The sequence below is a fragment of the Xiphias gladius genome, chromosome 4, assembly GCF_016859285.1.
Source record: "Xiphias gladius isolate SHS-SW01 ecotype Sanya breed wild chromosome 4, ASM1685928v1, whole genome shotgun sequence".
Classification (NCBI taxonomy): domain Eukaryota; kingdom Metazoa; phylum Chordata; class Actinopteri; order Istiophoriformes; family Xiphiidae; genus Xiphias; species Xiphias gladius.
This window is the reverse complement of record NC_053403.1, coordinates 7648263-7670798: the sequence shown is the minus strand read 5'-3', so window position 1 is coordinate 7670798 and position 22536 is coordinate 7648263. Positions and strand designations below refer to the sequence as shown.

Sequence of the window (22536 nt, the reverse complement as noted above, 5' to 3'; positions counted from 1 at the left end):
TGAAGTTGTATCTTGTTTGTGTGGATTTTTTTGTTTGTTTTTTTTTTCATTTCCAGCATTATCCTCTAAATGCAAGGTATGTGCTGTCAAAGATCCGCCGTCAGAGATTTACTGTATGTGTGTTTTCCTCAGCTGCACTGCTTTCAGTTCTCTCTGCTACCGTACAGTATAATACGTATAATAAATCTATCAATTGAGAGATGGCCGACAGAAACACAACTGCACTTGAACATTATAAATGATAGGAAACTCTCACATGACAAGCAAATCGTATCTCTCATAAATTACATTCATACACCACTACCTGCTTTAGTCAAAAATACTGTGGTCTCACTGTACCCTGAGAGGGTGTATGGTGTCCAAGTGTAGCCCATATTGTAGTAATTTCTGGTTGCTTCCGAATTTGATAGGGAAGTGACATGTATTTTACACAGTAGAAAACATTACTTGCAGATTTTACAAAGAGGTGTCTTCCCCCTAAAGAGAGACTCATTCACCAGACCTTTTCTTGGTCAAATCTGTCATTTTCAAGTCTTTATTAATAAGCCAATCTTTCCTCAAAACTGAGTCAAGAACCAAATAGTCAGCATCTTCAGCAGAGGCCCGCTGATATATCTGCCCAATGTACTAATCCCGCTCCAGTCAGTGGTGTGAAGGAACAGAGATCAGATCATTGTTGCCTCACAACACAATTTTTATCTAACTGCAAAAAAATTTTAAGGTAAGATCAGACAACCCAGGAAATTAAAACCTTGATTAATGACTTTCAGTGGAGATCGGCCTCAGTAGAAGTTGGAAACTAGAACTGCATGAAGGACAATTAATGTTAAATCTCAGCAGAGCAGATCCAGAACTGGGTCTCATGACAGAATATCAAGGTTAAGTGGGTTGTACGTGGCGTCACCATACAGAAAACAATTGTGTTGATTCTATTAGTGATGTTTCTATAATGAAGCATCCTCCACATCTGCTGACCTCAAGCTAAAAGAGATTAAATATGACCTAGGCTTATTAGGATGTTTAATTATCATAATGCCCTCATTATGTTGCTTCCACCAGTGATGCATTATTATTATTTCATTAGTTTCATTTAGTTGTTTAACCTTTTGGGTTAGCTGGGCATAAATTCCACTTTGCAGTGACAGTGGAACCAGGGGCAGAGCTGGGATCGAGTCGCAAAGAGGGAAAAATAGCGATGCTCTGGCTAATGATGGAATTTGAACCACATACAGTAGATTCTATCGAAAAGGAAGCACTATCGAAGCACACGACGTAGAGAACGAAAAGGCCTCAGTGATTCAGAAAATGTACGAAATGCAGCATGTGCAGGAACCAGAAAGTGTTCTGAAAGAAAGTAACTAGCCTCTTTTTAAAGGATATGGCTCGGATGAAAAGATCAATTTCAGGGATTTTGGAAATCATTGCAGTCTCTGCCAGTCGCACAGTGGAGTGGGTTACAGCCAAAGGAGGTGTGAGCTGTGGGGGAGGAGGAGGGGAAGAGGTTGAAATTGCTGGAGCTGGTGGAGATGTGGAGCGGTGAACTCAGATAAAGGGGAGTCTTTCCAGGGATGGATTTGCAGATGAGTTGGTCTGATGAATGAGTGAGTACAGCACTGATATACTTGTAGGATCGCCCATAACTTGTTAATATTTATGACAGCGCCAGCTGACCAAAGTGGTTTTATTATTAAATGCAGGCCAAGTTGAGTGCTCAGGGGCCCACCTAGCATGCTCCACTAGATCTCTTTGGTTTAATATATTCCCTCCAAATTGGCAGGTTTTCCGCAGTTATGTGAAATACATACAGTACCATTAAAAAGGAATAAACTTAATTGTAATGAGTACAGTAATGACCGTGCACACTTAATATCAGTGATGAAGAGGAATAAAGCAAGAAAGGTGTTGTAAAACAAAAGCCAAATGCCATTTAAAACAAAAGCAGCTACATGAAAGCATGAAAAAGAAGCAATTCACTTTCACTAACAGCAAAATTAAAGTACAGGCATAGACATAGAAGCCTTTAACCGCTGAAAACCCAGAAAAGGTTTTAAAAAGAACAGGGAAATACAAGTATACAATTTAAATTAGGACTTACAAAGAATTTGTCTAAAATTAATAATTTCACAGAATTCCTGTATTATAATACCCCTGCAAAATCATTGATTCATTAATTCAAAAATAACCAGTTTTTCAGGGACTTTTCACCTCAACTATGCAAGAATACTGGAAAAATGTATCCAACTCCTGCCATGAGACGTATTTGACTTGCGAGACTCTTGTCCCTGACGTCATCTAAGTGTAGCTTGGTTCAAGTGCAGCGCGCCCAAAATGCGGCTGCGAGAATGCGAACCTGGACTGAAAAGATGACCACATTAGCCCTGCCCTGACCCCCTTCCATTTGCTCCAATTTCAAGGTACTCCAACTGACAATATATTACACACACTTGCAACATCTGAAGCCTGTCTGACCTCACAAGGTGGAGCTCTTGAATTAACAAGATATATATATATATATATACATATATATGTATTTATATATCTTTCTTCTACAGAACAACCTTTGGTATTTGGAATAGTTATCCAGCTCTTGAATAGGCACAGTGGCTTAGTGTGTTGATTTAAAACAGTAATTAACAGTACAAACCTATTATCACTGTTATTTTCTGTTCCTCGTGGTATATATTATTTCTACCTATACATATTATTTTATTTCAACTAATTAATTTTATTTTTCCCCACAAGGCACAATTTGTGATACTTGGCTTTAATTGATTTAAATGACCTTTAATTGTCATATATTGTAGTCACTGTATCAAAAGTTATATGCTCCTTTATGCCAAAAATCCACGAGATTTACTCTAAGAGACATTGGTAGAGCTGAAAAGAAAGCTTTTTTCTTTGGAGATGAGGTTATTATCCCACAGAAACAATTCACCATGCTAAGCCAATAAAGCTCCAGGGGGGCAGCAGGTTGGTTTGGTTTCAGTCTGACAATTTTTCCGCTCTGAGAGCAGCTCTGTGCTGTGGGAGGCAGACACACACACACACACACACACACACACACACACGCACGAATGGCGTTTATATGCACACGTGCATACATTTACATACGTGCGCCCACGCAGAATACACGGGCACACACATGGACATATGAGCAGAGCACAGCTGATACGCAGACCCTCACACTCACAAATTCAACTGTACACACATGCATGCTGCCCTACAATGGCACTCCCACATACATTTACACACAGTTTCTCTCCCAGCCAGATGTGAGAGGGATTAGCAAAGTTGGCAGTCAGCAAAGAGCTCCTTATCCACTGGAGCTAATTCACTTTACTACGCTACCTCTCTCCCTCGTTCTCATCGACAATCTTTGTCTCCATCTTCACATTTTGCTCCCTCCGTCTGTCTCCTTTTTTCTATCATTCTTTCTCTCCTCTAGTCATCTTCACCCCATCCCCATTCTTTCTCTCCTCCTGGCCCGCTACGCTGTTGCTTTCAGTTCCAGCAGGAGGGCTTGATTTGCTTTGTCAGGGAGGTGAAGTTGTCTTCGAAAGCGCTCCGTGCCTCGAGCCCCGCGCTGATAGAGCTGTGGCATAGATGGGTGACGTTACTCAAGAGGCTCTTTCAGCGTCTCTAAGAATTTTTGTGTAAAGTTGTATAAATATGACTAAAATGTCTGACACTATTTTCGGATGTTTGACCAGTGTAGGAAGGTCAGACGGTTTAGTTTAGATTTACCCTGGATAATCAAAACTTACCCTAGTAAATCTAAAGAATGCTTGTTTGAACCTGGGATGAAGCATCTTGACTAAGGTCACATTAGAAATTGGCAAAAAATTCATCTGCACGTCTCCTCACAAGGCTAGTTTGTAAACTATAGCCAGCCACTGACACACTAGCAAGCCTGGGACATGCTAGCGCCAGTCAGTTACTTATAGTAGCTCCAGGGGGCTTCTTTGTATCTTGTCTTACGATGACATTTACTCACCTCTGGTATTCTGTATTTGGATTTCTACATCGTTTCATATAGTAAAAAGCTACTTTAGAGGGGAAAAAAAGCTCTCCGAGGTAGCATGCTTGCTAACAGCTAATTGTTGGCGAACCACGTCTCTTTTGTGGAGCAGTTTATATTCTAACATAGGAGGTTAAATTAAAGTAGAGCGTGCAACACAACTAATAAGCTACAATAACCTCCTCCATTTTGGATTCTCAGGATTTCCTTTCCTTGAAATCTTGCTCTGTCAAGGCGGCTTGCTATTGGCACAAATATGCATGTTAGAGTTCACCGCGCACCATTTTTGGTCAAGACCACTTATCAGGTAACCAGGGGAGGCTCAAGGAATTTAATGGCCCAGACCAAGAAATAGTCAGGTACAAAACCCTCCGTAAAATGTCAGATTGTTGTTTCTACGCTTCAGCTTTGTTACGGATTAAATAAATGAGATAAAATCTGTTAATAACTGATCTTTAGAGGTGCTGGTAGGTGGATTTTGTTACCTTTGGACAGAGCCAGGCTAGCTGTTTCCCCCTTGTTTCCCAATCTTTATGCTAAGCTAAATTAGCCGGCTGCTGGCAATGGTGGCCTGGTATTTACCGCACAGACGTGAGAGTAGTGTCAATCTTGCCTTCACGGGGGTTTAAACCTGTGTAACCTGTTTGAAGGACAGCCACCGAGACTGCCATATGTCACACCGTGCACCTTTTGTGCATAATTGGCTCCGGTGGGATTGACTGAAACAACCTTCCAGCCTGACCCCAGATGACATGGCACAGCCCAACCCACGCTCAGGCTAAATCTGAGCCAATAAGGTCTGAAAATACTCTACCTGTGCAACCAATAATGGCCTATTGTACAACACTGGACACCGAGAGATGATTATTCAAAGAGGCACTCCCTGCAAAGTGAACATGCTCTTTTTGAAAGTTCAGGCACAAATAGGTGCACCTGTTAAGCCCTATTACTGTTATTCAATAACTCAAAAGGCATGGCGAAAGCCCACCATTAAAATAGCATCATTCATCATTGAAAAGTACAGGTCCAGATATACTGGATACAGTTTTCGGGACAACTGCAGCAATGACCGATAACAAGATATTAGCTCTCCTTTATGATAAATCAATAGACCCAGAGGTCACCATGGTATCAGCACAGAGTCAACATTGGTTCTTTTTATATGGCTTCCAGGAAAATTGTTAATGGATTTTGTTTGCAGTGTGCTGTTTTCAGTACAGTGATGATTAAAAGATGAAAGCAAGAGAAATTACTTCTGCAGTTATCAATTTTGTGGAGTCACTGTAGGAGACAGAGTTATTGTGGAGTTGAACGTGCACCTTTCCTCTGGTTTTTCATAAAATATTTGTCTTGCGCACTAATTCGATTCCCTTTGTGCTGTGTTTAATGGTCACTGGTCATCTACTGGGACAAAGAAACACCATTTTCTGTGTCTCATTTATTCTAAAATTCACATTTGGATGGTGTTTGCTTTTTTCCCTCGTCTTTTGTGATGTTTGTTTGCTGTTCAAGTCATTTCTTTTTCTATCCATCTCTCGTTTGTCAATATCACAACTCATTTCATTACCAAGCGAATGAAGTTAAAATATAAAAAAAAGACCTAATTTGAACTCATTGCAGTATCCACATATGAGGAAGGACTTTATAAAGAGCTTTATAAAAAGCTAAATGTTTTTTTCTGTAGTTATTTTTAGGCCATTTCATTTCTCTTCGAAGGAGAACATAGTTAGGATTTGATAGGAAACAAAGGCAGAGATGGATGGGAAATGACATGCCACAAAGGTCCCCAGCTGGACTCAGAGACTTTACAATTACATGGTCAGCAACTTAAACACCTGGATCACCAGGGTGCCTCACCAATACTAAATGTTAACCTGCACTGTCAATATTCCAGTGGTCTCTAAGTTACCAGGTACAGAGCAGTATACATTTCTGCCTCTGCGCTGTTCTTTTTGTTTATGTTTTCCACAGGAAGTGTGTTCATTGTACACACTGTCCCTGGCGGGCATTTCCAGCAGGCAATGGCGTAGCATGCTACTTCAGAAATCCAGCCAAGCAACAATGCGGGGCCAGACTGACCCCAAAACTGCGACATTTCTAGAATTTGGTTTGGGTGAGATTTGACCGCCAGGTCTCGACTGCCGGAGCCGCTAGTAGTTTCACAGTTTCCCACTTCACACTGACAAGTTTTGTTTAGACTCAGGATTATCTAGTCTGATTTTGCAGTGTGAGGTCACCTTATAATGATATTGTTGGAAACGACAAGAAACCAACAAATTATTTAGGTGAATCTGGCCTGAGAGGCTTCTCAAATTAAAAGTAAACACTTCAGTGGTGTTGGACACTTCACATATTCCTCAATAAGGAATCGGATCACATCACTGATTACAATAATAGACTTTCAAAAAGTCTTACGGGTCCGGAAAGACTGATTAAATCATGGGGAGATGAGTAACATTTCTTCTAATATGTTCTAATACTGCTGCACTGCCAGCTGAAAACTGATCTTAGTCTGCTCAGTGGATAATCATTGCAGTACCACACTGTAGAAATACTCTCTTACAAGTAAAAGTAAATCATTTTAATCAAGTAAAATTACAAATGTCTCAGCATCAAAATATACTTCAACTACCAAAATTAAAAGCTCTCATTATGCAGAATGGACCCATTTCAGAATAATGTATATTATTTTATTGGATTGTTAATGTGTACATCACTTTAATGTTGCAGCTGGTAAATGTGGGGCTTATTTTAGTTACTTTATATACTGCTTGGTAGCTTGTGAATTTCCCTGTGGGCCTCTATAAAGTCCCATCCTGATTTATCTCAACCTATCATAATACAGCATCATTTATTTATTGATTGTTTTTTTAAATCTGCAAAGTAACTAGTAACTGAAGTTATCAGATAAATGTAGTGGAGTAAAAGGTGCAATTTTTGCCATTGAATTGTAGAGAAGTAAAAGTATAAAGCAGCAGAAAATGGAAATAGTCAAGTTCAGTACGAGTACCCCAAAATTGCACTTAAGTACATTACTTGAGTAAATGTACTCATTTGGTTTCAACCACTGCTGATAATCAGGTGAAAAGCTGATCTAACTGTTTTTTTTTGGGTTTTTTTGCTTCTTTTTACAATTCACACCTTTATGGACGAACAACAAAAGCAATTTTGTCTCCTGTTTTCTTCTTTCATGTTGTGTTCACCGTCTTTTAACAACCCCTCGCCCCCTCTTTGTCATTCTGACTCTCATTATCTCTTCTTTGTACTTGATCAAATAAAACTTAATTGAGTTATAGATGTCAAACAGGCAAACCCGCATTGTTTTTAGAAACCGTTTTCGGCTCTTTTACCGTGGCTACATTTTGCAAGGCTACTGTAGCAAGTGGTGTTTGGTGTGTGTGCGCATTTGTGTGTCTACTTATGTGTGTTTACATGTCTTACCAGTGACTAGTAGGAATACAGTGTTCCCACAGATGCCTTACTTCTCTATCATTACATCAAAGTGCCACAGGAAAAACTGACATCTTTCATGTCTGCTCTCCTCCACTCAAACTTTTTCTGTCTATTGACCTTTGTTAATTCATCTATGATTCAGTTCTCTTCTTTTTGCCCTTTCTAAGTGTTACTCTCTTTCCTGCTCATTCTTCTTTCCTCTCACTTTTCACATTTTCATTCAGTAGCTGTTTTTAACTGTGTGAAAAATGAAACCATTTTGGTCTCATTTGTAGTTCTTTCTTTCCTTTTTTTTTCTCAGTTTGGTTCAATCCTTTTCCACAGCGTGTTGGACGTACATAAAAAGAAGCCGAACCAAGGGCCAAAAGTACTCCCGCCTGTAAAGACACACACACACACACACACACACACACACACACACACGAGCATTACAGACTCAGACATGAGATAAGAAAAAATACGTCAGTCAATCTTCTCCAGCTCAAAGGAGAAGATAATTTATAGTTTTTAATGTTTATTCCCCCAGAGGGCTAATTAGATCATTTTTACAGCAGAGATAAAATTCACACATTTACAACACAGAGAACTGCATTTTTACCACAATGATACACAGCAAAAATGTTCACGTCGACATTAAATCTTCAAAAATAGAATGAATTGTATTGTACTTCAGTTTGTTCCACTAATGGCCATAATTATCTTGTCTTCCTACAGCAACACCATAGACTGGAACAAAATTTTTTACTTTTCCTGGTTCCGTTCTGAATTGGAGTATATGTGACAAAACTCCACACCTTATTCTGACAAAATCCTGGGACATTTTCTGACATTATGTGTGTAACTTTGAGACAATCTCTTACTGAAAAAGAGATAACTCCCTCCTTTGCTGTCCCAGGCAATCCCAAGACTATAAATTATATTTACTTTTACTTCTTCCTCTCACAAACAAGACAATGTGGGAAATGAGCTTCTGAAGTTTTGATGGTTTGGTTAATAGAATGCCACAAACATCCCTGGTGGTGACGGGTAAATCTATAAGAAGCTTATAGAAACATAAGGTTGATATACTGACTTAAATTTTGTATTTTTGACTGATTCTTTTATCACTCACATCACTTGGCACCATATGCAATTTGTCACCATGGTAAATACGGGGCTTTACTTTCCTTATGTCAGCATTCAAAATGAGGCACGAAAGTTCACAGTTGACCTTGGATATAGTAGTTTGACAAAACAATCCCAACTCAAGGTCCACTTACTAGCTTTTTCTGGAGCTGTGTATTGTCAAAGTAACGGACATTTTAATATTCCATTTTGATGCAATAATCAAAATCAACCATGGTAAAACTGAACGATAAAACAGACTCAACACCATTGATCACAATATACAGAGTCTATCCATGTTTGATGTTGATGACTTCCCTTATACCCCCTTATGCTGTAATATATATTGCCATGTGTTAGAGCATCCTTTGTTATTCATCTTCAATACGAAAATACTTCTACAATAAAACATGGATGATTTCATTTGCACTCCCTCTTATCTGTTTGATGGACTGCTGCTGTAGGTCCGTCCAGCATGAAATTTGTATAAATTCCTCACGATTCAATTCAAGCCCAATAATGAACACTATGAGTCAGTTCACCTCACACCCCCAGACACATGAATCCTTTGTGCTTTGACTAACTCACTGCTTTATGATTAAACTTTCAGACTATATGCAGACACTGTAATGTCTAACCTGAGCGCATGTTCACCATCCGTCCATCTTCCCCTCCTACAGCCCCCCCACCAGTCTTTTCACTGAACAAATCACACCAGACACGCTACAGATGACCCCTACACTCAGTATACCAACATCGATCAGGCGGTCTCTCAAAGTGAGGCGGCCCCAGTGTAGGCTCAGGTGAAACAGGCACGGCAGTATGAGCGTCATGGCCGACCCGGTCACACTGCCTGTCAAACCCATCAACAGGGAAAACCTGGGCACCAGCAGGGCCAGCAGGTATGATGTCATCAGCAAGGTGGCGCGGACCAGCAGGGCCGGACGTGACACACCTCGAGCTCCATGTTTGGAGTGCAAAGAGGCAGCAGAGCCTGGAGATAGGTTGAAAAAGAGAAATTTAAAGGAGACACGGAGCTTTTGGTGCCAGTTTGTGTTGACCCCGCAACCAACTTTTGCTTATGGGTTGCTCTGTTCTGACTCATTGTTTTCTCATTGCATCTGTGCGGAGGTGTCATCCGCCTCCAACTTTGAAACCATCAAATGGTGTTTTTCCCTTATTTACAGCATGGCATAATTTGAATGAGGTAGTAAGAGTACCAATTAAATACCGTGATTTACTGTAGAAAATGGCAACTGTATTTTAAAAAGATACTGTTGAGGACTGGCAAGCTTTAAATAACCTAGTTTTTTTTTTTTTTTTTTGTCCGTTTTGCATTTGCCCAGCAAAACTATTCATCCTGAAACTACTTTACATCACCGGGGGAAAAAGGAAGCATCGTAAACTGATGAGTGTTGACAGTCAATAACCGTGAAAAGTTCAGCCATTTTGAAAAATGTGTTGAGAGTCAACATATTAGCAAATTTTCCAGATCACTCAGCTCTAAAATGGAGATAAGTGGCGTGCGATATTTGCTTATTTATAGGTTGTATTTCAGACAACATAATTTCTAAGGTTTTCTTTCAGATGCTATAACAACAATTTTTAATGTTTCATCAGTGTTTTTTGTTTCAGAAGAATCTCTTATGATAAGTCTTTTATTTTACTATTGTATCTACAATTGGAGCTACATTGTTTTTAAATTAGCGGCTAGGTTGACTTCTGAGCTACACTATTGTCCTCTTGGAATATGTGTTAGTTTGTTACTAGTGTGATTTGTTTATCTTTTTGCGCATTTTATTTATTTATTTTTTTACTGTTATTATTCTTCTTTTATTATTTATCTTGGCAATCAAACTGTTTTTACCCTCTGGGAACTAATCAAGTTAACTAATCTTGTCGCACTCGTCGATCATGTTGACCACATTATGAAAAAAAAGTGAGTATCCAGTATCCAAATATCTGTGCTGAGACTGCTTAGCTACTGATGCTACTTCAGTGAAGCTGTATTTAAGGCTGAATCTTTTCTTAACACAATGCCTTGTTCATCAAAACAAATATTTCCTAAAGGTTTGTCAAATTGATTCACTGGAGTCCATCATTTTGGTAGTTATGGGTCCGAAGGCTGGATGCCAGCATGTAACATGGACGATGTTCTGTGAGCTAAACAAACTTCTAACGGAGAGTCAACTGGTTACTCATGCTCTGCTCCCGACAGACCTTTCTTCACACTGAAACACCTGGAGAGATCCCCAGTCTAACCACAGTTAACTTCTGTTGGCCAATGTTAATGCCTTACTCACGGGCAACTTGACAGTATGAGGGAGAGCAAAAATGTTTCGCTTTTCTATTTTCATGGAAAGTCCAGGGATTTGAGTGGGCAAGCCTCCAGTCACAGGCCTGCTTCTTTAGCCTTAAGGCTATTTAGAAATGTGTAAAGGAAATGGCAGCTTCCTGAGGCCATGTGTGATTTACATAATAGACAGTGTAACTTGAAGATGTAGATCTAAAATTAATCTTAACCACCACGTCTCAGTGCAGAAGTAAAAACAATTGTAAAGTAATGGTAATAACAGTTAACACTTTTCAATGGAGCAGAACTCATGTAATGTACGGGGCAGGTAGATCTGTCAGTAGCGTTCACCTCTAAGCAGACAGGTTTGCAGTATTTCAGCAGCAGAGTAGAATGGCAGAGGGTAGGACAGCAGGGCTTTTGCCAACAGACACAGGTTGACTAGAGGTCGAAGGTCAGAGGGCAGGTTGTCTGTGATGACCTCACTAGTCTCTGCCCCCCAGGTCAGTACGGCCTGATGGGAGAAGAAAACAATCGATACAGTCAGTCAGTCAATCACTCCAGTTGCCTGTCCCATCTTCATACTTCTAATTAGACCAGCTGTTTTCAGGTTGAAAACCTGAGCCATATATGCACAACTTTTTTTGTGTATCTGTTTTATTGTTTTGAATAGTTTTGTGCTGTTTGGCTATCATCAGCATACGTAAACTAGCAGGAATGAGTAGCAGTACCCATCAGATGCATCATCATCTTGCACACTTAAGTCTCTCAGTTCAATATTGTCAACGAAATACACAAGGAAGTTGTTTATTGTGTAAGATGCATTTGTGAGGTGGAGATATCTATTATATAACCAATAAAGCAGCAACTAACCAGTAAAGAAAACGTAGTTTTCATTATGCAGGCAGCGCCATGGGTCCAACCCAGCATTGCGTTAAACTGCCCTCTGTCCTCCATACTGCCCTCTAGAGGAGGGAGGAAGATCTGGGAGGTGTAGGAGAAGATGATGACACCCACGGAGACGAGGAAGTCCTCCGGGTCCACAGACAGAGTTAGAGAGGACAAAGACCAGCTGCTGGCTAGACTCAGACAGTACAGCATGACCAACAGGCTGACAGAGGGTCAGAGACAAAAGAAGAGAAAATGAGAAAAGATGACGCTCTAATTCTGGAACAAAGCAACTAAAAGGAATGTACTAAATAGTCCTTACATTGATTAATTCTTTCAACATTTATTTATATAGGACGCTCCCTTAAGAGTCCTACATAAACACATACAAGGAAAATGAAGCAAAAAAATGAATAAACTGTAGAAAATATAATACAACGAATTAAAGTAGAAATTTTAAAAAGAGAGATACATGGTCAAAAGACAACCATGTATCTCCAAAGTTGTAGATTTAAAAATTTTCAGATAAACTGAAGGATAAAGTATACTGTATGGTTTTAGAACATTCTCCTGTTTCAAAAGCTAAATAAACCACTTAAAAGCTGTTTGGGACAACTGAAAAATACATTGTCACAAAGCTGAAAAGAAAGCTGCTGTTCTTAGCTCACGAAGGGCTGACATTTTGCAGATAAACGGTTTTTAGAAGGACAGTGACGATACGTTTTTCTGAATAAGATAGGAAACATAATCCTTAATCTGTAGATTGATAGCATTTAATTTACGGAAACACCCATAAATCAAACCAAAAACATTGCCACAAATCTTTAAATTGAAGCTCAATTTAAAAAAAAAAAGGGACAAATGGAAAGTAGTTGCAAAGACTGATGTGAACACACAGTATGCTACTGGAACAGTGTTTTGATATTTTCTTCGAAACTAGTTAATTGATGTGTTTACCATTTACCATTACCATTCTGTGTGTTTGCAACAAATGCTTACTTTTTTTTTTGGTTGCTCTGACTGCTGCTCCTGAGGATGATCCCCAAATAAATGAAAGCAGCATGAGATTCAGCAAAAACAGAGAAGGTCCAGGCTAAATATTTGGGAACTGAGAAGTAACGTGTATGTGCACAGGACCAAATAAGCCAAGGAAAAGCTCTGAGAAATCAGGGGGCTCCAAGAGCTCCAGGAGCTGGAGAGCTCCAAGACCCAGTTCCGTTTCCCTTGTCTCATGCAAGGCACCTGGCATTAGAAATTAAATCAAACAACCAGTAACAACAGTGTGTAGCAGGTGCGAGCAGACTGCTTAACCAGCAGCAGCTGCAAAATGATCACAAGAGTGAGAGTGAGAACAGATTATAAAGACCCGTCTTGCTGTCTTGATTTAACACGATTGGTGAGTTTCTCAGCTGATGCCGATCAGCGGACAGCGTGCACAAAGTCACTGCTCTGGCAACAAACATGTTGCCTCTTTTACCCGATCACCTGATCAGTATGTGAGCCAGGGAGCAGAGCAGGCTGAGTGTCGAGACTGGTCTGAGATCAGTCAGCAGCAGGCAGGGCAGCAGGAACATCAGCGAGACCAGAGAACATGCGGATCTGGGAACAGCCATTCCTGACAAACTGTCGGACAACAGACTGGTGGAGACCACTAGATACAGGGTGCAGGTCATCAACAGTTCAATGACCTGGAAAAAAAAGAAACAGGGTGCAGAGAGAGATGTTTACTTCATACATTTACTGTATATTTGGGAAAACGAGACATTTCTTTTCACCTTTTCATGTACGGTGCATGCATTTGCAAAAAATTTCTAAAATTCTGTTTTCGCTTTGTCATTATGAGGTATTGAGAATAGACTGATGAGGTTAATAAAAAAAAAATTAAACAATTTTAGCGTAAGGCTGCAACATAACAAAATGTGACAAAAGTGAAGGGATCTGAATTCTCTCTGAATGCACTGTGTGGTATAAACCTTAAATCGTGAATAATGTTAGAGGAATCTAGACGTTAAGTGGTTAAGTTAAGTCGTCTGGGATTAAGCCCCCAAATCGTATTTTTTCAACTTAATGATCCAAATAGTGATGCAACTTAACAGGTTTCCAGTGCAATTCAGTGAATGAAGGGTGAAACACGTACTATCAAAAGTGACAGAGTGATCCACAATATTTCAAGTTGCCACTTGTACTGCCAATTTGTCTCACTTGTTTTAAAGAAAATATGGTGGCAAGTCTCAATTCAGAGACATGAATGAAGAATGTGTGCGTTGATTTATATTTATGTATTAATGTGTGTGTTACCTGAGCTACATTAACCATCCACCCCCCCAGTCCAGGCCAGCTGGGCCACAGTCCTTGGCAGCAGGCCTCCACTACGTCCTGGTAGCTGTGTCGGACTCGGACCTTTGACACCGAGCCAGACACCCCGCTGAAAGATACGAACAACTTACAATGACAAACTATAACTGTAAAGTATACTTTGAAAACAACTCTTGCAAAAAGTAGTGTCATGTTTTTGTTAGCTGCATTGGAGCTCGGGTTCCAGTGTTTTAGGTGAGCACAGTGAGGTATTTATTATGTAATACATCAGTTACCTGATTATGAAGTGATATTGTTGTCGGATAGCCGGCACCAAATGACTGGAATATAATGGAAAACCCTACCTTTGTCCCTTTTCATATAGACAGGCCACCAGGATCCTCCCTGTGTGGTTACAGACCCAGGCCGACAGAACCAACACAACCAGACCCACATAACCTGACTGGACCAGAGCAAAGGGTAAACCCAACACAAAGATGCCCTGATGGGAGGAAAGAGAGAGAACAAGAGAGAGGGAAAGAGGCAGGTTTAAGAGGCTAGTGGGAAAAACAAGAAATGAGAAGAGAGCAAGACCCCACTCAAAAAGTTGATTCAAAAAGTCTCACGTGGACTGCCCTGGTGGACCATGACCGTGACAATTTCTGGTCTGATTCTGGCTGGGAACCTTTGTGGCATGTCATTGCCTCCTCTTCATCCATGTGTTTCCTGTGTCTGTACTGTCGTACTATCAAAATAAAAGGCACCCTTCTACACTTCTCCATTAGGTTCTACTGTGGCACTTATTAGTGGATTGGTTTACAGCACAAGGCAAGTTTTTCCTCTTTCAGATTTTGTAGGTGCAAAAAGTCTAGTGTGCAATAAAGATTTATAAAAAAAATTAAAAATAAATAAGGATTAGAAAAAAGAACCAAGGGGAAAAAACAGATGAAAAGTATAAATATTAGCACTATATTAAAATGTCACAGTGTATAATTAGCTGGCACGTACTGTAGGTGGGCTGTAGAAAAGGCTCTGGCAGTGCACTCACCATTCTCACCAATGACCCACCATAGCAAAAAGCCCAGGCACCTAAAAGGCTTCAGTAAAGTTCAATAAATCCAAGTCTAGTCTCCCGACCCAACAACTCATTGTGGTGGAAAACCCCTGAGCTAGCAAAATCCTTCAGTACGTGGGCCGTGCAGTTGTTGAGTATATTAAAAAATGTACAATGTACGTATGTCACAGTTGTAAAGTGTAAGATAAAAATGTACAATGCAAATATATACAACAACAATGCGATTATATTTTCAGTCAAACCAAAAAGAAAGCCAAATCATACGACGAAAAAGCAGGTAGGGGAAAGGGAGATAAGTAGCAGCAAGCAAAAAGTATAGAGGTGTATGAGAAATCTGTTGGAAATTGTGAGAAATGACATCTGTAACGATTCATGTTTTAAAATCGATGTACGGTAGTTCCCATTAACAAGGTATCAAAGAATATACTACACATTAAACCTCAAAGCCAGACAATCTTAAGATACTGCAGGGTGCTCATTTTAGGCAGTTATAACTTTCTGTGAGAAATAACCACTGAAAATCATTGAAATGTCAATATTCAAAAACTTCTAAAAAGAGGAAAAGAACGAATAAGAACGACAGTTGAAGAGGAGAGGAAGGGAAAAGAGAAGAAAAGGCCGTTCATGTTTGGACGATGAGGAGGCGAGAGGAGAGTTTTGGCACGATGCCTGGAGAGTTCGGGGATGCGGGAGACCAGCAGGAGCTGAAGGAGGAGAAGAGTCTGGCTTTGGCCCGTCACCAGGGGAAAACGTAACTGACTGCCAGAGAGAGAAGCACGGAGGAGATGGAATGGAGATGAAAGAGGGAGGCGAGAGAAGAAGAGTGTAGAGGAAGAGAAGGAAACAGAAAGGGGAGGAGGAGGAAGGAGAGGTGCGACCTCATGGCTAGAGAGCAAGAGGTTGAAGGAGGAAGAGGAGGAGGAGGTGAGGAGATCAGAGGAGACAACAAGCTACTTTGATGGAGCTGCTGTGTTTTGAATGTTGGAACATGGAGATACAGAGACTCGCTGAGAGAGTTATGGAAGCACATCATAGACTGAAGACACAAACACACACTGTGGATGCATAAACAGACAAGCACACATTCTCTCTCTTTCAAGTTACTATTTTGTAACTGGTGTCTGTTAGGCATACGCTGATAGAGCTTTGATGTTCAAACGGAGCTGCTGGGGATGAAAGCAGTTTGAGAGAAATCTGACGCTCAAGTATCTGATTTCATCTCCTCTCTCTCCCCGCGCTTCTCTTTTTCTCTGTGTTTTTGCCAGCTAATTCCTCATTGGTTACTCTGAGCACAACCTGAACCAGCTCCCAATCACAAACGGGTAGAATGAGGGAGGAAAGAAATCCCTGAATGGCTTTGAAGAAGATGGAGAAAAAGATGATTATTTTCAGCTCTATCCGACACAGTCTGACACCTTTAAATTCTGCTTATTCAGGCCATGTTGACAAAGCACATATGCTCTTTTTCATACCCTAAATACTTAATATCAGCCACCGAGCAGCAAGGGCGACACACGCTGAAAAAATATAAAGATTACTACATATTCACTGCTCCTGTCTGGACTTCCCAGGTGCAAGATTTCAACTACTGCCCTTCAGTTCATGCACAATATTTTATGCAAGGACATGCCCTGTGCACAGAAAGTGATAGAGAAATGTCTCTCCCCACCATGAGGGGATTAGCGGGAGCAGACGCGAGCGGAAACAGGCAGGCTTGACATTTAAATAACTCGAAGAGTCATTTTTTCAGCCATGACAAGTGTTGTATTCCTAAGTTTAATCAAAGTTGTTTTATTTTCCCAAATCAAAAAAAAAAAAACTGTGAAAAGGGTTGGGTCCAATTTCGGCTTTGTCTCATCCACCCTTTCATGGTGGATAAATGTTATTTTAAGTACAGTTCAGAATTAATCAAATGCATTGAGAGGTTAGCCTCTGTTCATTTCTTTGTTGCTGATCCTGATCATGAAAAGTTGGTAAGTAAAAGCTGACGATGATGGAAAATCTTGGCGAAGATGATATTAGAGCTGAAACGATTAGTGGATCGATTGGTTAGTTGATTGAAAGAAATTAACCGTCAGCTATTCTGATACTAATCGATTAATCTTGATTTTAATCCAAAAATGCCAAACATTAAATGTTGAAAGCTTTTTCAAATGGGAAAACTTGACACTTTTCAGTGTCATATATTATAGTAAATTAAACCTCTTTGAGCTTTGAACTGTTGGTTGGACAAAACTAGCAAGTTAAAGAATTAGCCTTGGGCTGTGGAAACTTGTGAAGGGTATGTTTCACTATTTTCTGACATTCTAAAGACTGAAGTATTATTTAAATTAATATGAAAACATGCAATGATGGAAATTATTCAAATTGTAGGGTTTTATGTTGGTTTTAATGGGAGTACTGTGTTGAACACAGGTAAGGTCAGCTACTAATTCCAGTTTATCATCAAAACAAGTGATCTGACAATGTCACTTTGGGCTCTTTGAAAAAATGATTGACATTTTTTTGTTTTGTTTTATGACTCTTTATGGACCAAATCCATATTTGATTACTTGTGAATACAATCGCAGATTAATCGATAGTGAATAGTTGTTAGTTGCAGCCCTAGATGACACTTGACTAATATTACTAATGAGCATAATGGTGGTACGTGTGATGATGATGATGATGATGATGACGATGAGAAAGGAGGACTCTACCAGACAACTGATGGAAGTTGGTACTAAAACTTCAAAAGTGTACTTTTTAAAATGCATTAACCTGCAGCTTTTACTCGGTCTAACATTTTTACGGAGTCTTGGGATGAATTTGGCAGCGAGATGATCCAAATAACTTTTGACAGCAATCTTTCCAAAACAAATTGGGGACATTCTTTATTTCCCTACGGCTTGAGTTTGGATTTGAGAATCACATTTTAGAACTTTCAACCCAGTTCAAGGTAATTCATAATGTAGTTCATAAACAGACAGCCCCTCAATCATAGGCAGCTAAAGTCTTTTCTCATTGTCAAAAACAAAAGGTCGACGTCTCTAATCTACGAAGATCTGAAGACACACAAGATGGAGCTGCCTCATTAATAGTGAGGTTGGAATTCAAACTGAGTTTCATAATATTCCCAAGTCTTGAGAGTGGGAGCTGGTTTTTGCATTTCTGGCAGCAAATTTGCTCTCTAATAAAAACTTTATTAAGTTGGCAGACAGTCAGTTATATTGGCATCAATAAACCACCACCAGAAAATACATATTTTCTTTTCAACCTTAATAGGAGATAAAACTGCTGATCTTTTTCCCATTATTAAGACATCTGTTTGCCCGGCAACAAATGGATCTGCCATTATTACACTGATAGGTGTTTATACATCAGACACATTCTGCGTCTTTCATCATTTCTACATGGGCGTCCATCAGTGTCTGAGGTTGAAAACACTTAAAACATCCAGTGAATCATCTTTAATTAAAAAAAAGTATCTTTTGCTATATTAGTCATGCAGTAGTCACCTTAACATATCTCTAAGCTCAACCAAAGGGATTACTGAGCAATCTGTTTGGTTGAGGTTGCTTCATTACAGTGCGCTGCAGGTAATGCATAACCTATAAAACATAAACCAACCAAACAGTCCCGGAAAGAAGACGATACTATTTTAGCAGAGGAGAGCTGAAGGAAGATACAGTAAAATGGGAACTATTCAAATCACACCCTGTTTTGGGGGACAAATTCACTCAAATATAGCTTGAAGCATTAAGGTTCCGGATGTACCAATTCATAGATTTGAACTGACAATTTAAATCAGTAATATGCAATATATCACAGTCTCATCTTTCATTAGAGATCATGTTTCTGTGCCTTGAATGGTACAGGAACTTGGTCTCTAATAACAACTGTGAAAAAAAATCCTGGCACTCAGATAGATGGACTAGCATCAACAAACCCAAGCCCAAATACTTGTTTATCTACTAAATATCATGCGCATATATTTGTATTTATGTGGTCACAACAGTGCTAGGAACAGTGCTATTAAAAATCCGGATGTTTACAGCAATCTGATGCAAAAATCATTTGATGTAATGTCCTGAAGGAACCTGTTTGCTTGCACATGTCTTCATTTGTCAGCATGTGTGTGTGTATATGTACGCGCGCGTGCGTACGCGTGCATGCACTATATTGATACCCTAATGTCATAATGCATTCTCTATGGACCCAGTGACACTGTTCAATTACACCACCGTTATTCAGTGAAAGAACAACATTTACACGAGTGCAGCAGTCGAATACGACCCAGCATTTACAGCATAATAAGGTAGTGGCACTACCGTCACGAGGACACACTGTGACCAGGAGCTTTTCTTTTTTTTAAATGATTTGATTCCTGCTTTATTCGATTATGAAGACTGGAGAGTACCTGACAAACAGCCTGAGAGACCCAAAAGCATTGTCTAGTAATATTAAAACACAATGGGATCGGATTAAATGGTCTGCAAGCTTAATGCTTTTTGAATGTAGCGTCCAGCTTGGCGCCTAAACAGTTGGCATTTACATTTTGCATTTGTCTTCTACAAGAGGAAAGAGAGAAAGACAAAGTTTTGGGCAAAAAAAAGGAGGAATGACATGCTGAAACTGAACAAACAACGTCATTAATAATAATTATTATATAATTAATTAATATTTCTAGCATCTTAGAAAAAAGACTGCTGTTCAACAGCTGACTCAAAATTTGAAACAAGGACCAGCTGCGCTTCACAGCTGGATTTCTACGTAATGATTAATTAATTGACCAAAAAAACAGCCATCACTGTCATGGATTAGGTATGTTGAAAAGGTTTCTTGACTATGCAAATCATTCCGTGTGGATACATTGCATTAATTAGGTTGCGGCTAATGTCCAAAGTGATGTACATGTTTTCCCTCACAGGAGCATATCAGGAGCAGTTTGAGGTTATGTGCCTTGCTAACGGAAACAGGGATCAAAAACTCTTGGTGACATGACATGGCTGCCTGGAAGGTAGGAACATGTACTTGTAAGTCTAAAAACCCATGGTATAGTTCAGCAATGGTTCACATTAATCTGAATTATGTTTTTTCTTGGATTAAAAAGATAAAAGGTGAAAATCCTTTGTAATGGTCCTTTAAATTAAAATGTGAACACCACTAAATCTATATTCCAGTGTCGTCTCTTTTCTTATGTATGGAAAATATTTCTGAGCACACACACACATGGCACAAGTGTACCTGTATAGCATTTGTTACATTCCAGCCGGCCTCCCAGGCGGTGATGGTGGGAGAGGGATTCAGACCGGTGGTGCCAGTTCTGTGGCTCTGAAATGGATCAGCCAAACCCATCCTTGCTCTCTCTTCTTCAAGGTGGGTACAGAACTGAGAAGTCCCCACCGCAGTTTCCTTCCCTTCACTTTTTCCCTCTCCATCTTCAGAGAGTCTCTGCTTTTGTATATTCCCTTTAAGCAGCCCAGCCAGCCTATGGGATCTTCTTTTGTTACCATGGTTCCGGTTGAAACTCGGGTTATCCTCACTGTTGCTCTTCATCTTGTCAGCTTGCGTCTCAGTGGATCTTTTTCCTTTGCCATAACTTGTGGTGTTTTTGAACCTAACGGAGTCCGCGGTGGTAACTGCTGAAGTTACGGTGATGGTCCTGGGTCCAGTGGAGAGTACAGTGGCCCTGGTTTCTTTAAAAGCGGTACTATGAAGCCCTAAGGCGCTGCTGGAACCTATCAGGTTAGGAGCCGGTCTCTCCTTCATAGTGGGGGTGTCTTGCTCGGTCAGAGACAGGCTGTTTCGTCTAAATGAGGTCTTGTTTTTTCCGGGGTCATCAGAGCTTGTATTTTTGTTTGTGATGTGGTCAGAAGGCAATATGCTGTCCTCACCATAGGTTCTGTCCAACTCATCACTGTGGGTCAGAACCACCATCTCTTCATCCTCCTGAAGGAACCTGCTGATCAAAACCACTTTATTACATTTTGAGCTTATGGTTTCTTTTGCCCTCACCCACTTCACCAAGACAGCATCCTTTTCCTCCAACGGGAAGATCACGTTCTGTGAATAATTGGCTGGATAAAAAATAACTGAAGTTCTTAATGATATTGCTATTTCTTTACATGTAAAATGACGCAATGATTTTGAGGATTAAGTGCGGACTGTCTGCTTTTTATTAGAAGGGACTTTCAGCCACATCACTCACTTTAAAAAATGTTGCTGTGCTCTTGTATATTTTTGGACTGTATTGGTATTAAACTTAATCACAAATAGCTAATAATATTATATATTAAGAAGAATACAATTAGATGTAAGGAACAACAAAAAGGGTTATTTTATTGGCTTGTAAAGCACTTTTTAACACTGTCTCTAGAAAGGTACCATAAAAATACACTTATTTATTTTCATCATAAATGCATCACACACATCAGTACAGGTAGATATTTATGACAGATTAAAGATTTTTTTTTGTTGTTGATGTATTTTGACAATAAAAAAATTCCATATATATGTATCAATATACTTTGACAGATATTCTCCGTGAAGCTCACTGGTGGTCAATATGTTATGTAAAAAAATGAACACAAAACCGTTCAGAGCCCCATGCTGGCAATAATACAGCTATTTATATTAATGTTTATTGTTATTATATAGATAAGGATTTCAATGTGTAAATCAGTAAATGTAGAAGTGAATATATCCCATGATGTGCCTCACCTTGTTGTCCAGTCCAGGCGTAGCCTCGACACTGCCCAGCCCCACAGAGACCCAGCAGCACTCCAGGGCTGCCTAAAGCTCCGAGCCCAGTGAAGGGAGCCCATCTTCAGCCTCACAGTCTGCAGGGTCAGCTTCTCTGCCTCTGGAGGTCTAAGGGGTTTCGGGGAGCTTGACTGATGCTGGACCCATAAACACAATCATAAAAAAAAAATCAGACACACTCACACTCACAATGTCTGCCCACTAAGTAACTATTCAAAACAAAGGACCCACATACACGTTTATGCATAACTACACACATCCACAGGTGTGCGAAGTGATTGACAAGCTGGTGAGGTGCAACATTATAATAAGCCACTGTTTTCAACAGGGGAGGAGTAAACAGCTATAATGGCCTGCATGGTAGCTAGGTACACTCAGTGATGGAGTGGAGGGCAAAACTTGGTTTACTTACTAATTTTTTGCAGAATAAAATGTATCCGCTTTTACATGCTAATATGAAATATAAACTTACAACACATGATAGCAATGCACCAATAAAAAAATGTAACTTACAGACCCAGGTGGTTGTTTTTGATAGTTACTAACTGAGGATCATAATTTAGCAATTATTTATTTACCCCTTCATCAGTGGTTATTCTTAAAGAAATCTTTATCTAGTTTCACATCTCAGTTTCAATCTGTTTACTAGAGCAACAAGAAACTTTC

General features: G+C 39.8%; 1 protein-coding gene across 1 annotated transcript; it reads right to left on the bottom strand.

The window, feature by feature from the left end:
* Positions 1–7993: 7993 nt before the first annotated feature.
* LOC120789308 (vesicular inhibitory amino acid transporter-like) lies at positions 7994–21996 on the bottom strand. Its single transcript, XM_040125962.1, has 8 exons — positions 21829–21996; positions 20353–21067; positions 14417–14553; positions 14055–14181; positions 13242–13444; positions 11742–11979; positions 11220–11382; positions 7994–9569 (listed from the first exon to the last, which is right to left on the bottom strand). The coding sequence occupies exons 1-8, from the start codon at positions 21930–21932 to the stop codon at positions 9250–9252; spliced, it is 2007 nt and encodes a 668-aa protein (XP_039981896.1). The 5' UTR covers positions 21933–21996; the 3' UTR covers positions 7994–9249.
* Positions 21997–22536: the final 540 nt, after the last annotated feature.

Excerpts from the sequence above, each read along its gene's own strand:
- LOC120789308 (XM_040125962.1), bottom strand. The coding sequence starts at position 21,932 with ATGGGCTCCCTTCACTGGGCTCGGAGCTTTAGGCAGCCCTGGAGTGCT. Across the intron at positions 13,445-14,054 it reads GGATGGTTAATGTAGCTCAG|GTCATTGAACTGTTGATGAC; the intron begins GTAACACACACA and ends TTTTTTTTCCAG. Across the intron at positions 9,570-11,219 it reads GCAAACCTGTCTGCTTAGAG|GCTCTGCTGCCTCTTTGCAC; the intron begins GTGAACGCTACT and ends ACCTATCTCCAG.